This window comes from Homalodisca vitripennis, chromosome X (assembly GCF_021130785.1).
Source record: "Homalodisca vitripennis isolate AUS2020 chromosome X, UT_GWSS_2.1, whole genome shotgun sequence".
Taxonomy (NCBI): Eukaryota; Metazoa; Arthropoda; class Insecta; order Hemiptera; family Cicadellidae; genus Homalodisca; species Homalodisca vitripennis.
In genome coordinates, this window is record NC_060215.1 from 70,666,961 (window position 1) to 70,683,516 (window position 16,556).

At 32.6% G+C, this 16,556-nt stretch overlaps 1 protein-coding gene across 1 annotated transcript in view; it reads left to right on the plus strand.

Moving 5' to 3' along the window:
• Positions 1 to 16,556, plus strand: part of LOC124369166 (calcium/calmodulin-dependent protein kinase kinase 2) — a 191,778-nt gene that overhangs the window by 52,680 nt on the left and 122,542 nt on the right. Inside the window, exon 2 of the mRNA XM_046826961.1 lies at positions 4,815 to 4,879. Coding sequence (XP_046682917.1) covers positions 4,864 to 4,879 — 16 coding nt within the window. The 5' untranslated portion in view covers positions 4,815 to 4,863. The remainder of the gene's footprint in view (positions 1 to 4,814; positions 4,880 to 16,556) is intronic.

Below are 16,556 nucleotides of genomic sequence, written 5' to 3' on the forward strand. Positions count from 1 at the left end.
CAAATAATGAGTGCCTTTGAGGCAGTTCAACTCAAGAGCCATCACTCGCGTCGGCTGGTCATGCTGATGGACCAACTTGCTGCCCGTTATAGTAAGCGAGTAATGCTTCTCTGTCTGTCTACTAAAATTGCTTTCCATCTACGTAAAGGATAAGTGGCTGATGTATAAGAAAGTAGACAGGTCGTACCGAGAACAGAACATGGCAGATGTTGTTTCTTCCCATAAGCAACACCTTTAAGTACACCCAGATGTTTGTATTGTGAAAAACGTAACACCTACACTGTAATACATCGATGACAACGGACGATCAGTTAGTAACTTTAACATGATTGTTACAGACGACACTCTACTAGTAATCCTACGGAACCTTTCCTCGGTGAAATTGATGAATTTCTTGAAGAAGTTCTTTGCTCTCTGTTCGGAACAATGATGTGGCTTCCGGAAGATCAGACCAAAAGTGAATGTCAGAAGAAATCTTTTGGAATACATTTTAAGAAACCAACAATATGTAACTAATTTCAAATAAGCTTTGGAGCAATTTCAATTCAGATGAAATACAGTGACAACAATATAAAAACATTCTTTATACAGGTCCAACCAAATTCAAAATGGCTTTCGTTGAAATTTGTATTACAATGAAATGAAATATGTCTTTATTGAGTACAAAGAAAAACATATTAAATTGGCGAGGTGAGGACTATTAAGTCCTCTCTTACACCTAACCATAAATTTATAAACTATATTGTTAGTGTAAAACAAGAGTCACAGTATAGTCTACAATACTGTTTTACATAAAAAATGACAATCTATATTTATATAAAGTAATGAAATGAAAAGAAGATTCTTCGACCTACAATAATAATCCTCCAACAATCCACAATAATCCTTAAAAATCTATAAAAATTTCAAAACTCAAAACATATATATATGAATATTGTGTATACATTCATATATATAATTTGAAATTCTAAACATATATATTTATATATATATATATATATATATATATATATATATATATAATATATATATATGTTTAGAATTTCAAATGATAATGAAAATAAGGTTTATGTAATACGAATTATCTGTGGAAAGCAGACTTACATATACAAATTTGTACATTATAGAAAATTCATCTTCTCAATTACACACTTTATTAAACTCAGTTTTATTCCAATCTTCGTCAAAGATAAATAACTGTGTGATATTTCGACTTCTGTGGTTAATCCTTCTTCTTTTAGACATTGAAACTCTGCAAGCAAAAACAATCTCTGAATAACTAGCGAAATAAGGGTTGGACATTCGATTGGGTTGCCTCAAGATCTTTTGTAAATTACTAGGAATCGTAAACTTCATTGTGAAATTTTCCTGTGAAAAGTGGTAAAATATCGCGTAGTATAAAAGACATAAAGACTTTTAAAAAAATCTATATTTATTACACATGTGCAGGAAAGAACTCTTTACGTTTTATAGTTCAATTTTGAGGTACAAAGAAAGCTCCTAAATCTTTAATATAACGAATATCTTGATTAAATACATGAAAGAGTAATTTAAATTATCTGTAAATTCGTGGCAGAGTTTATGTGTGACAAGGGAACAAATTTGCGCTTCTTGTGAAGGCTTAGTACGGTGGACTTCAAAGGAGGTAGTTCGACAATGAAATACATATTATATATATTTTACTCTTCGTTGTATTTGGTTCCAATTTGGAGTTTAGCTTATATTTCTTGTACAACAAAATTCATCATTAACTCTTCTCACTTTCAACGATCGTAGTAATATCTTTTGTAAATGGGGAGTATTTCCATCATTTTATATTTAAAATAAGAAACTTAATTTTGTAGTAAGTTTATTACTACTAAGTAAAAATACATATATTGTATTCGGTGTAGAAAACTAATCATTGAGTTAATAGCAGTGTGGGTTTTCCTAATTCAAAAGCAGCGGATTGGCACGGGTACAACAGAAAAGTGCATCACCAGTGTATCAGGTAGTTGGAATGTATCGTTCTAAGTACAAACACCGCTAGGTTATCATTATTGTCACTTGCGGCTTATCTGAACTTTCGGCATAGAAATCCCTTAACGTTATTACGTTGGAACGTTGTTAGAACAAACTATTAGAAATATATAACTAACGATATGTTATTTTGATACAATCTTGAACATGTTTGTTTGCATTTATCAAAATTAACTCATGAGATTGTACAGTGAAATAAAACTTTTATCTAGATTCTACAATTGACACAAAAACACCTATCAATATTGTGTGTGTGTGTGTGTGTGTGTGTGTGTGTGTGTGTGTGTGTGTGTGTGTGTGTGTGTGTGTGTGTGTGTGTGTGTGTGTGTGTGTGTGTGTGTGTGTGTGTGTGTGTGTGTGTGTGTGTGTGTGTGTGTGTGTGTGTGTGTGTGTGTGTGTGTGTGTGTGTGTGTGTGTGTGTGTGTGTGTGTGTGTGTGTGTGTGTGTGTGTGTGGTGTGTGTGTGTGTGTGTGTGTGTGTGTGTGTGTGTGTGTGTGTGTGTGTGTGTGTGTGTGTGTGTGTGTGTGTGTGTGTGTGTGTGTGTGTGTGTGTGTGTGTGTGTGTGTGTGTGTGTGTGTGTGTGTGTGTGTGTGTGTGTGTGTGTGTGTGTGTGTGTGTGTGTGTGTGTGTGTGTGTGTGTGTGTGTGTGTGTGTGTGTGTGTGTGTGTGTGTGTGTGTATGATAATATATATATAGTAATAAATTTGTATAGCTACACAAAAGCAGAACTGATAAGAAACAAACATTAACATGTTTTTATCCAGTTTTGCACTATCTACGCAAATGGTGAATAAATAATAAAACATGATAGATCCTAGCTAGCAATATTCTGTTGTCATAATTCACTGATTTATGATATTTTTAGACAACAAAATACGGTCCAGTGATTTAGAACGAGAATGTTGTTCGCTTTAGATTCCCTGTTCCCAACATCTGCCAGACCGACCGTTGACGTTATAGACTAAATTGTACACTTAGTTAAACGTTCGTAAACTCTGTTAACATAAACCAATGTTCAAGTCAAATTCATCGTATCAATCAAAATCCTTGCTAGGCATAAAAGTACTGTAATAATCTAGAATTAAACAGGCATCGTTGTTGACCTGATTTTATTACTGTGTAAATCACAGTGAACTTTTTTCTTGCAGGTCTGCAGTGTCCTGAATCCAGTATGCGTTTAAGTGTGGGTTGGTTTTGCGTCAAATATGTGATATTATTGAAAGTACATATGAAAATAAACTTAGATCGTTACAAAGTTTTACTTTTTAATGAAGGTTTGTGATATTGACTTGTAGAAGCTTATGTTTCACACTAATACTCAAGGTTACAGTATGGTAATATTTGGTGGGGAAGTACGGTCAACGCGTTATTTGAGAAGTTAAGAATTTTGAAAATTTATAATTCAAATCATGCCATGAAAATAAAAATAGAAAGTTCCATCCCATTATTATAACAGCTGATCATAGTGCAACATCTTTTTTTACACAGGTTAAAGTTTATGGACGAACTGGAGGATTGCATTTCTGTTAACATTGAAGCGTACAATAATTTGTTTTCAATGTAACAATGTATGACAAATTGCCATGTAAACTTTGCCAGTAATGAGTATCATTGAGTTATCTTACTCAAGAAGCGGTAATACTGGCACTAAAAATATTTATTACTGTACCAGAAGTGTATCCAGGCTACCCCGTGTAGGAAAACTGTTTAAAAAAAAAAACAATTTTAGTATTTATGTCTAAAATGTTTAAATGAAATACCAATTAGAGACAATATTAGTTAATAACTTTTTTAACAGAGTTAAGGCGTAGCTTACCGAAAATGAAGAGATCAATATTTGAATAACGTATTAAGTTAATATTGTAGACAAATATATTGTTAGGTGATTAATTATTTTAGTTTGTAAAATAAAAAGGCCTTTTTAATTGTTCGTAAAACATTAAAGTATGAGTGTAACATACACTGTTATGTAGTATTCATATAATTTGCATACTATATTTCGAATTATGTTTTGAATCATTTTATCAATACAATTATATGTCTATATATTACTGTGTATTTGTATGGTTCCATATGATTTAATATAAATATTGCCACTGTTAATACCACTATTCAAGTTTAGTTTTTACATTACATAAATTTTATTCTTGCACCTGTTATTTTATGTTTGTATATGTAGCTGCGTTTGTTATCTTTTATCTAAGTAGTTGCTGTTGATAAACGCGTATTTCAGTCTTTTATGCGAGTGCTGGACTCAATAATGCAATAATGACAATTAGTTGCAATAATAAAAATATTAGCAACTGCACTACGTATAACAGTTATCGGGTTATTAATTATCTTAATACAAAAGTATTATTTGTTCTGTATTTCATATAGAGGAAAATAAATATATTCCCAATTATTATTGCAATATTTTCTGATAAGCGAGGTTTTGTTGCTGTAAATCTTTATGATTTACATTTTCGATGATGCATTTTCGTGCATTACTATATTTATACAAGGCCTTAAATATGAAGCACAGATTTACCTAAGTTTGCTTTACATTTTCCCTTACTTTTTCCCCTAGCGGAACATATATTCTCTTCAAGCTATGAATTACTACCAACCTTCAGAAAATATTTTGTAATAAAACAGTTTACAATAATATTATATAACTATTGCAATATAATTTGATATAACGTTCTGAGTGTACATTTAGCGGTCCATGGCACATTTAAGTTTTTTTTAATACGTTTTTTCATACTCTTAATGTTTGTATAATTTATTAATAAAACGTGTTGTGTGTTTTACAGAATAGCTGCAACAGAAATAAACGGTTTGGCTTCCTGGAGCCCTGAATTCATGGCAACGGTCAAAGGTAAGCCTGCACTCGTACATATTAAAAATATTTCTTTGAACGTCCTTAAATCTTAGTTTATAATTTGTTTCCTTAAACATATTAGCAGCTGTTTCAGGTGTTTCTTTATAGGGAACAGTTAATTATATGTTGTATGTGCTGCATGCAGTGATTCTAGTTATTAATGACGGGAATAAATTGTAAAATAAAATATTTTATCACTCGCAAATTTAGTAATTACAAAGAGGAACATAAAACGACAAATTAAATTAACAAACAAAGGCAATACAAGTTTAGAATAGTTAAACAAATAGCCAGTTAGGTAACACCGTGATGATATCAAAGAATGTTGATTCTTAAACATACGTAGTAGCATCAAATATTTGCAAAAGATAAAATACACCTGTAAGTTTTTCCATACAAAAGAAACATCTAGGCTGTATCGTTTACGGTATCACTTACTCCCTTAATTAATTTTAGCTAAAAAAGAAAGGTTTCTAAGCTGTGAAGGTAAAGATATTTTTTAAATCTTTAGTGCCTAACAGTGTCAGTTGGGCACGACAATTTGTTAAGTTTCGTAAACTGATATACGTAATAATGGTTTTCATCTGTAATTTTAATAGTAAGAGATATACAAAAAGTTCAAATACGAAAATAACTTAAACATCTTTTATTTGAAATACAATTTATAGTGCATTGCTACTTAAAAACTGTAAGTTTTAGGCTATTCCATATTCTCTCGTAAGTTATAGTATTCTTTTTATTTCAAAAATCCAATCAAAATCCCTCTACCACACTTTCACTTAAAGAACAGCTGATTAATAAGCTTAGAAAAAATGTGACGCTGTTCCATATTCAGTTAGACTAACACAGTTCGTAATTCTTATGGTGGATTTTAAAACGTACTGGTACTCCCTGTAAATGCTGTTAATGATAAGTAACTTTTGTTTACCTCAAAATGTTTACTGTAAAGTAACTTTTAAATTAATTTATCACAAAATCCGTGTTTATATTTGAAATTTCATGAAAAAGCACACCTACCTCCAAATTGAAACCTTTTGGGGCATTTTGCAAAATTGAGAGTAATTGCATTGGATTATGTGAGATTAAATTAGAGAAAATGAGAAAGAAAAAGTTTTAAAGTTAGTGTGACAGCTACACATACCACCCGGGTGATCTGCCTCGCCCTGTAAGTATATTGCTGTATAAACGAAGTATTTATAAGAATGCAGTTTTTCGTTATTTAAACACTCACTTAACATAATAAACTGAACCGACTCCTTTTGTGTGTCCGTTTATAAAATAGTATTTCTCATATATGCGGTATATTTCTTTATTAGTTTATATCAAATATCATACGTTACAAAAATTACAGAGCATTTTAAAAATATAGAATATCTATGTTTAATTTTGAAATCACTTTCATCTTTTTAGGAGAAATAACTGGACATTATGTACATAAAAACACGATGCTCTACACTATTTGTCCATCTCTGTTATATTGTAAGTCAGAAAATTAAAAATACCCTCATAATTTTATAACGTGTTGTGATAGCTGGTAATCACGACAAGCCGGTTACACTTGAGAATTATACGACGTAGTAGTATAATAGTTCTTGCCAAGGCGATTGATAGTTGCTCTGTCATGTGGTTACTTTGTGTTATGTAGTGTAATTACTGTTTGTGACACCGTAATTGCAGTAAATTTGTATTTCAATTTTTAAGACGACCAACTGGTTTAGTTTGAAATTGTAGCGCGCGAGTCCCCAGACCAGATGGTACACCGTTACTTATAGTGCCATGCTACTTGTACGTGATAATTTGGTTGTCTTCCATCTTACGACAGAATGTTAGTCAAATTTCTTTTTCATTAATATTATTACTGTCGAAAAATGAAAAGTAAATTACGTTTTATGTATTGGACTCTATCCTCTTCTTCAGAACTCTATCCTCTGGTCAGTCGTAGGTGGTTTGTAGACGAATGCAGACGTATTGTGACCTGTATTTCGTTGTTCAGTTTTAATGACTAATGTTGTGTATAGTTTTTTATTAAGTGCATGTTTTAGAGTTAGTGAAGTTGACACACAACATGGTGGTTGTGATTCCTGACTTAAGCGTGCCACAACGGTTTAGTACGATTTGTTTATTTTAACCTAGTTTGTAATTATGTGTTAGGTTAGTTATTTACCTGAAGAAGAGATCAGATTGCAGATCTCGAAACGTAGTTTTACTGATTTTTTGTTTCACTGAACGATGGCAAATGTCTGGCAAACGATTTTTCCTGTTTCCTTCCATCGTCAAAAATTAACTTCAAACAAACAGCTCTTCTTCAGGTTAAAAAAATCCATAAGAGGTTTAACATGCACAAGTAATTTAAAAATTTTCCAAATTGGGTGAATTCGCTAATATCATGGTCAAAGCCCTCTCTAACTGAAAATTTCTAGTGTTTAGTGTATGCTTAACTGTGTATCTTAAATGTTTTTTGACACCTAAACAATATACAAATGTATTAACAACTCTAAGATGAATTCCAATACTCGAAACGGAATGTCCTTTTCGCATTTATTGTGTCCGAAAACCGGTTACTCTTTCTGTAATTTAATTGGGCCCTCTTTCATTCTGTGATATTAAATGTAAGAAATTACCACGTTAGGTTGTAAAAATTATCGCAAACAAGTGAGAAATTTGCAAATTTATTTTCATTTAATTTCATTCCTATTTAAAACCCAGATCGAATTTCAACATCAATGAACTGTAAAATTAACTAATCTCTTTTCAAATTCCGGTTTGAAATGTACGCTATAGTATTTACAAATGCGTTTACGCTCAAGATAACCCTCACATGTATAAAGTTAAGCGAATTACGTAATTAATGCGTTATGTGTGTTAAAAAATCAACCCAATCCCAAAGTCTGTATCATATCCTAGGCTGTTTTATGCACTTAAAACTGCCAAATGATGTTATTATCCGGAACAAAAAATCCAAGTGAACCTCTTGATTAATAACACGACGAACGTATGACGGAATAACCCGTTACACTCAATCTATAAGAAAGATTGATAGGTGAACTTTCGACGGTAATGGCTCACTTTTAGCTTGTGTGTAGCCAAATTGAATATGCATTGGTCCTTTTATAGAAATTAATTAGTTCGTTAGGTATAAGTAAACCCGATCCTATACTACTTAGATACTGTGGTTTATGTATTTAACCTTGCTGAAAATAGAATCACCAACATCAAACTAATTACTGTCTTAAAATTAGTGACGATGACAACTGAGAATCGCGTGCGGAGCGAATCACAGAACTAATCTTCAAACAGAAGTTCATGACGAAGTTTATTTGATCTAGAAGTCGTAGTGCAGACGAGCCTCGTGGCGATAGACTGGCGGCGCGCGTATCGATTCCTAGAATCATTGATTGAGTTGGTAGCTCTGTTAAACAGTATTTTTCTAATTTGTTGTTTTTAATTGCTGAAATATTATTATGAGCAATACAAGTATATCAGTTCGTAGTAAGTTTTCGTTTTTAATGTTTCATACATAAGAAAATTAAAATCACTCAAACCATAAGGATGAGCACAGTTTATCTGGGACTTCTTACAAAGGTCGATATTCATTTCTCACAACATTGTGTAATTCTTGTAAATGCTCATCCATGTCGATAAACTATAACATTGTAACGTGGGTTAATAAATAATAACTTCTTGATTTAATATACTATTAATGTTCAAGCTAACAAAATTATGTTCAATTTTAAAGAATTTAACCAAATAATAATATTTAAATATTTATCACCTCCGTTTCCAGACTAGCAAGGTAAAGGAAAGAATGTTGGGATGTATAACGTAACTAATGATACATAAGTCCAATTAATTTACTAAGAAAATTCGTATTATCTCATTTCCCGTCTTTATTCACTACGAGTGTGTATTTATATGTTTTCACTAAAAAACTCGTAACTTATAAACTGTGAAAAACAAAATTGTTATAATTTATATTTTATGTGTCTTATTATGACCTGATTTAGTGCTTTGCGGATGTTTTAACTTTTATAAAAATAGCGGTAGATTTAATATTTTTCTGTCATTTTGTAAAACACTGAACTCTTTACCTCGGCAGTGTATAGTGAGTGTGTCACACCGCTGAGAGTAGGTACATTTAGGATTATGTATACGTGTGTGTGTGTGTGTGTGTGTGTGTGTTTTTTGTGTGTGTGTGAGTGCGTGCGTGCGTGCGTGCGTGTGCGTGTGCGCGCGCTTGTGTGTGTGTGTGTGTGTGTGTGTGTGTGTGTGTGTGTGTGTGTGTGTGTGTGTGTGTGTGTGTGTGTGTGTGTGTGTGTGTGTGTGTGTGTGTGTGTGTGTGTGTGTGTAATGTAAAGGTTTAACCAGTAATCGTCCATGGTAGTTTAAAGGGAATGCTGTAATAATAATAATATTCTTTATTGCAGGAAACAATTAACAATAATTGTATTGCAAGCGTCATATAGAAATAAAAGTCCTAATCTAATAACTAACACAATTAATTTTAATTCTGAGTAAAAAAATATTCGAGTAAATTTAAAATAAAAATTACTTTTTGGGTATGTGCCACCTGCCGCCGTTTTTCTCGATAGTGGCCAAATTTTCTTGGATATAAGAAGGGGAGTTGGATTTTTTTTTTAATGTTAGTGAAGACTATCCCAGCGACCCATCGCAAACTCGTCAACTGAGTAAAATGCTTTGGACACTAAGAAGTGTTTTAATCGAGATTTAAATTGTTTGTGGTTATTGACGCGTTTGATCTCTTCAGGGAGCCTATTGATTAGCCTCACACCAACCTGAGATGGCAAGCGTTCAAAAACAGTAGTTCTGTGCTGTGCCATACGAAAGTTGTCCCGGCCTCTAGTTCCGTATTGGTGTACGTCGCTACCCCGAAGTGAGACGCACTTGAATCGGCAGTATAGCACGACGTCGAGAATGTAGAGGCTAGGCAAAGTGAGTAATCCAAGCTCCCCGAAGGCTAATTTACACGACTCTCTCTGATTTAATTTGTAAATGATTCTGACAGCTTTCTTTTGCATTCTAAACACTCTATTAAATTTGTATCTAGAACAGCCACCCCACAATCTTAGACCATAAGCTAAATGTGGATGTATTAGGCCAAAGTAAGCTGTCTTCAGAATATCCAATGAACAGAATTTTGCCAAATTGCGTAAGACATAAATGCCAGAAGCAACCTTTGAACAGATACTCTCAATGTGAACGTCCCATGTCAGCCCTCGATCAAGGTGCATCCCAAGAAACTTGGTGGATTCTTCTTCTTCTATTATGGTTTCATCCACCATCACAATTGGTCGGATTTCGTTTTCATGTTGCCGAAAACAGAAATTAATCACCCTTGTTTTAGAAAAATTTGTTTTCAAATTGATATTGAAAAAATGATCAATGCATGAGTTGAGTTCTTCAAAGGCTTTGATTTCAAGATCTGGTTTGGTTTTTAATCTAATGCAGAGAGTCGTATCGTCAGCATACTGAATCATCTTTCCATTATGGATTGATGAACTCAATATGTTGACGTAGACGAGAAAAAGGACAGGCCCTAGAATCGATCCTTGTGGGACTCCATAGGGCATTTTAACTTTTCCTGAGAGGGTATTCGCGATCTGCACACACTGCTCTCTATCATTTAGGTATGACGAGAGCCATTTGTGAGGCAAACCACGAACACCGCTTGACCATAACTGGTGCAACAGTATTTCATGATGCACACAGTCAAAGGCCTTTGAGAGGTCGAGAAATATGCTAAGCACATGTTCCCGCCTCTCCAAACCATCGACAACAGAATCAATGAGACTCGTGACAGCATCAATAGTCGATTTGTTTTTTCTAAATCCAAATTGTTCATTACAAATAACTTCAAAGCGATTGAAGAAATCTTCTAATCGTCGAAGGAAGGCTTTTTCGAAAATTTTGCTGAGAACTGGAAGAATGGAAATTGGACGATAGTTACTTGCGACATAAGGATCGTCCTTTTTAAAAATTGGAATGACTTTTGCTGTCTTCAAAGTGGACGGGAAAACGCCTTGGGCGAACGACAGGTTAATCAATTTTGTGAGTGGTACTGAAATGTGCTTAAAGCAGCGCTTAAGTAACCACACAGACATCCCATTGATGTCACCCGACTTTTTCGGCTTCAGCTCCCGCACCACACGGACCAACTCCGCCTCGCTCACAGGAGACAGGACCATGGACGAGACCGGTCCTATAAATGAGTCCTCTCGGGTGCTGTTCCCACTAAAACATGGGTCCGGCCCAGCAACCGTGGAGAAAAAGTTATTAAATTCACTTGCCACTTCAAGCGGGTTTTTTGTTATTTTACCTTGTATTTTAAGGTTAGGTTTGAAATGTTTTAGGACTTGTGTTTGAGTTGTATTTTTAATTATATTCCACGCACTTTTTGAAAAATTTTCAGAATTCATTAGTCTATTTTCGATTGAAATCAATTGAAAAGTTAGCTTAAACAAAGAAAAGTGTGTGATTTCATTCTTTAGCGTGAATTCAGAATTATCTGAGAACATTCCGTTTTACCTGTGATTTTGTACCTATGTTCTTTTACATGGTAAAACTGCATTTATATAATTATCTCTTTCATAAAGTCCTAAGATTGAAATACCTATCAATTTAATGATTATTATTTCATCATATTTTATTTTTTATCTTTTCCCAAAATATATTATATTAAATTTAATAATGACACAAATGTTGTGGACTTGAAACATTGTAAAAATCATACTTCTGGTATTGGTTGTAGATACCTATGGCCAAGGAAAATAAGACAGGTGCAAGGAGAGTAATATTTATTCTGCTTCTACTACGTTCTGCTACATGAACCTGTTTGTTTGGTCTATCTGTGTTATGATCGTGTAATAAATTCCTGAGTGTTTGCATGATATTGGTTTGGAACAGACATGATGCGCCTGCAACATATCGATACACTAAGCAAAACTTTGGTGTATTAAATTTGCACCTCTTCCTTACCTAATCTCCAGTAATTTATTTTAGGCCAAGCTATACTGTATTTTTATGCCATTGGCGTAAGACTAGGTAACGAATATATTTACTTTATTTGTTGTTGCTAAATAATTCCAACAAAATTTGAGAATTTTAGACTAAATTAAAAATGTCTGAGTTGAAAAAGTACTTAAGATGTGGAACAGCATGTACTCTAATAATATTGTTGTTTGATGAGATAACTACTATGAGTAGAAAAGGCCTATCTGCTAAAGCCAAGTTACTTGTTCAGAAACAATCAAAGATTGATCTCATTGCCTATAACTTTGAAATACTTTCACAATTTAAGTGGCAGACTGATTACGAATTTTATATTTTAACTTACTTTATAGATCATAAATATTATCAAGTCAGGTGTAAGTATTCCATCAGACCCTACAAATGTTGATATGGCTATTTCGTTTGATTTCAATCGTTGAACGGGCCTCTTCTAAATTCACCTGATAAGATCCAATGGGTTGTAAACTGGTTATTAATGTGAGTATTATTACGGTTATCTTCAATCAAAATTGCCAAACCATCACATCAGGCCTCTTCGACATTCACCTAGTAAGATATATTACGTTCCAAATTAATTGTGAATTGAAGTACTGTATTTATTTCGGTTGTATTTAATCCAAATCGTCTAACCACTGGTCTTTTAATATTCATTCACCTGATAAGATCGAATGTATTGTAGACTGGTCTGAGTTGAAATATTTAGTTATGAGTTGCAATGGCTTACAGATTATTTGGTTCCGTCGTCTTCAATTTAAATCCCCATACGCCAGTACACTCTTCTAAATTGACTTTATGAGATCCATTACATTGTGAACTAGTAATACATTTGAGTAGTTGTTTTTCTTAGCTAAAATCCAAATTGACAAACTATTGGACGTCCACTACATTCACCTGTTTAACGTTCATTGGTTTGTAAATCTATCATGAATTGGATAGTTTAATTTGCGTTATCTCCAGTGGAAATCGCTCAAACATTGAACCATTGCGTTACTTGTTGCACCTTATGAGATTCAATGGGTTTAAGGTGTATATTGCAATATTTTTTCTGAAATTTGAAATTTCACTCGCAACGATGGTGCATTTTTTATAAATTTTTTAAGAAAACACAATTGCGAAAATCAATATTTCTATATGCTCTTTAACAGTTTTGGGTACGGAATTACTGCCCTATACAAACTTCAAGTATAAACCTCAACACTTCCAATGCTCCAAAACACGGTTTTTTTCTTGTGAGTGTTATTTTCAGAAATCATTTTTATACAACTTTCAAATTTCTTTCCAAACTTGTATGTACTTGTATACGTTCACCAATTAAATAACTTATTCAAATATTTGTTGAAGTCTTGAGTAATTTTGGAAAATACATAAAACTTTTTCAAGCAATCCTGAATCCTTACAGTCATATGATAATGTCTAGTAATAGAATAATAAGTGTACATGTTTTCTTTGTAATTTTAAAATAAGCTTTCCACCAGCACAAAAGTTAAACTGGCACGTTATATTCAAGGAAATATACGCCCTACAGGTTTAAGGGTGCCTTTTGAATCTTTATCGTGTTAGGCCTTTTCCACATAATTTCATTAATGATAACGTCGGCACGGTAAGACTATGCAACAGGTCAAAAAGAATTAATTGTGAACTATTTTTATCTCTAGTCAAATTTACTCGTTATTTACAGTTTTCGTTTAGTTTAAATGAATTTGGTATTTGGAATTCTCTAAACTATTCTGAACTATAATCTAAGTATTCTGTAAACTCAGATATCCCAATAGTTAACTAATTGGATTACATATATGTATAGTATGGTATGAGAGGCCCGACACACATAATTTTAAATTATTACCTGTGAAAATTGACACGTGTGCTGGTATTGTGTGAGCTGCCTTAGAGAAGATTCTACTTTAGTTAGAAAATATTGAATTTGGTTTCAGACAAAACATGTAGTACATATTTATAGAGAAAGTACTTCAAGAGAGAAAATTGCTTCTTAAAATGATGTTATAACATTCAGATTGTGGGATATTAGTTGCACGGTTTAGTTCAGCGCGGTTACACTTGTGACGAGTGTAATTACTAGCAAACCTAATTAGACTTAGAGGGTAAACATGTACTAGCGATCGATGAGACTTGTACTGGTGTACTGCACCTGAACATGGTACAGGATACCTGAGCACATAGTTACGCAACGCATTCAACTTATAATTGAGTCCTCCTATCTTCAGAGTCAGGGAGGATAATTCTGCACATACCAACTGGGGGGAACATACCATATCATAGTTTATATTTGTATTTTATTCTCATCGATATATTGGTTAGCTAACTTGAGGAATGCTACATACATTAGTTGTATAAATCTGTTCAGAACCAAATTTCTAACTGTGTAGCCATTAATTGTTTACACTGCTATTATATAGTGAAATTTATAACGTAACGCCCTTGATATGGCCGCAGTGAAGTATCATACCTGGCTATTCATTTTAGACCTTAGCAAATAGGAAAAGCTGCGACATTTGCTCTTAAACAAGTCAAGTTTGTGCTTTATTTTAACATTGATTAAGTAGTGTAGCACCTATAATATTAAACATGATTAAATATGACAAAAATTTCAATTCCATAAATTACATATGACTAATTAGTTACTGATGAGTAAATGGATCGTTTTTAGTCATGTAAATCTTGTTTCCAGAATAAAAAATGTGTTAGTTATAACCATGATGCTTGTTCAAAACAACAAGTAGTCTTAAAGTGTTGGTTGTCTATTTAACATTTACTGTTAGCGTGCTCTCCTCTTTTGAAAAATTAGTTCCTCAGTTTCATTTCCTGTTAAAGTTTGTTTTTTTCATTATCAAGAAATTTTTAAACTTCCGGGAGATCCTTTAGGTATCTACATGCTACTGACATAAATATTTACCTCTACAAAATGTAGAACCCCTAACATTTGATTTGTGCTTGGGCCTTAATCTAGAGCGAGCAGGGTATTGCAAACATTACAATATATTACGGGGTATCGCTTTGGTATAAAAATTGATCCCCTGTTATTGTTCAGAACAATTGCAAAATTAAAAAAAGCTAAAACTACTTTAGTAGAAGTAGGTCTTCTGGTTTATTTACTCGGTACCTCCCATGCATTCTAAATTTAAAAAGTCAGCTTTATCAAAATTTGCTCATTACATATGTAAATATAATGACCGAGTGTTTTATACTTTAATTTTGGCTTTCTAATGTTGGCTTTCTTAAACTTGGTAAATTTTGGCAAAATACTAAAAATATGTCTGCATCAATATTTATAAAATTCACTCAAATTGTATTGTATGATGTATTGTCATAACAGATATCTTTATTTCCAAATTTGATAATACTACTAGAGTTTTCACACTCAATATGTTGTAGCATCCAGGTCAGAAAAAGAGAAACTATGAGCCTAGGAATCAATTTGGTTAGCATACCTTACTGAATTGATTTTAAAATAGGTCTATATTTTTTATTCCTAGTTTAACTCTAAGTAACTTGTACACAAGTGAATAAAAAAGATATTTCCTCTACCCGAATACAACATAATATTGAATTTGGTAAACCAAAATCTGGGAGTTTCTTGTGACTTCCGATTTACAATCTATGTACAACTTATGAAAAATTAAATATTTCAGTATTTATTTAAGTGAAATAATAATTCTTTTCTTCTACTAAACACGAATGTGCCTGTTTATTGTAAAAAAGTTAAAATAATAATTACTATTTTTTTTATGAAACGTGCTTGTTTTGATACTTAAGTGGGGTATCAAGAAATATGTATTCTATTAGAGAGGACATATATGCCCTTACGGTGAAATCCAAATTGAGTGAATATATATATATATATATTGAGTGAATAGAGGTACCTTTAAAAGAAAAATTATGTAAAAGCTTTACAAAAAATTAGATAAAACGTATAGTATCGAATATAAACAATTTATTTCCTGAATGAAATGTATTACTGCATTTATAAAAGTAGAAATACAAAGTTATTATGTGTACACTTACCATACAATATAAAAGTTACTTTATCAATGTATTTAATCATGTTTTCTGCATCTACCTATTGTTTACCGTTCCAGACAACCTTGTCGAAGCTATGAACTCGTAATACAGTACAGTAGTAGCATTATTCTGTTGTATAACAACAAGTTTGTTAATCAGTATTTCATTTTCCCACTGAGGCGTACATTATTTTTACATATAAGAAACGATCCCCATCCATATGTTCTGTTTTTCTAACATCATGGAAACCAACAGTAGTGAAAGTATCTTGATTTTTAACCCACAAGAGCAACGTTTTACTTTACGCCCTTATTTATTGACGCAGAACACCGAGAGGTGCCTCATTTTTAAGATATAATTAATACGCATTATAAGGTTTTTGTATTTTCTTGTGAAATGTATACTTTGTTAGTTACCTTTTGCGTAAAAAAATGTACGAAAAGTTACATTTTATTCTTAATAACTAATAAACATTATTCGATAAATTAAAAAGCGTTTTGATGCGTAGTTTTACTCCAGTACCCAATTAAAAAATGTAAAAATTCCATACGAATTTTCACAAGAAACATTAAACAAGGAACAACTTTTCTGAATCGAGTTATATCGTTTTATCCAAAGCTCAATTCTTAAC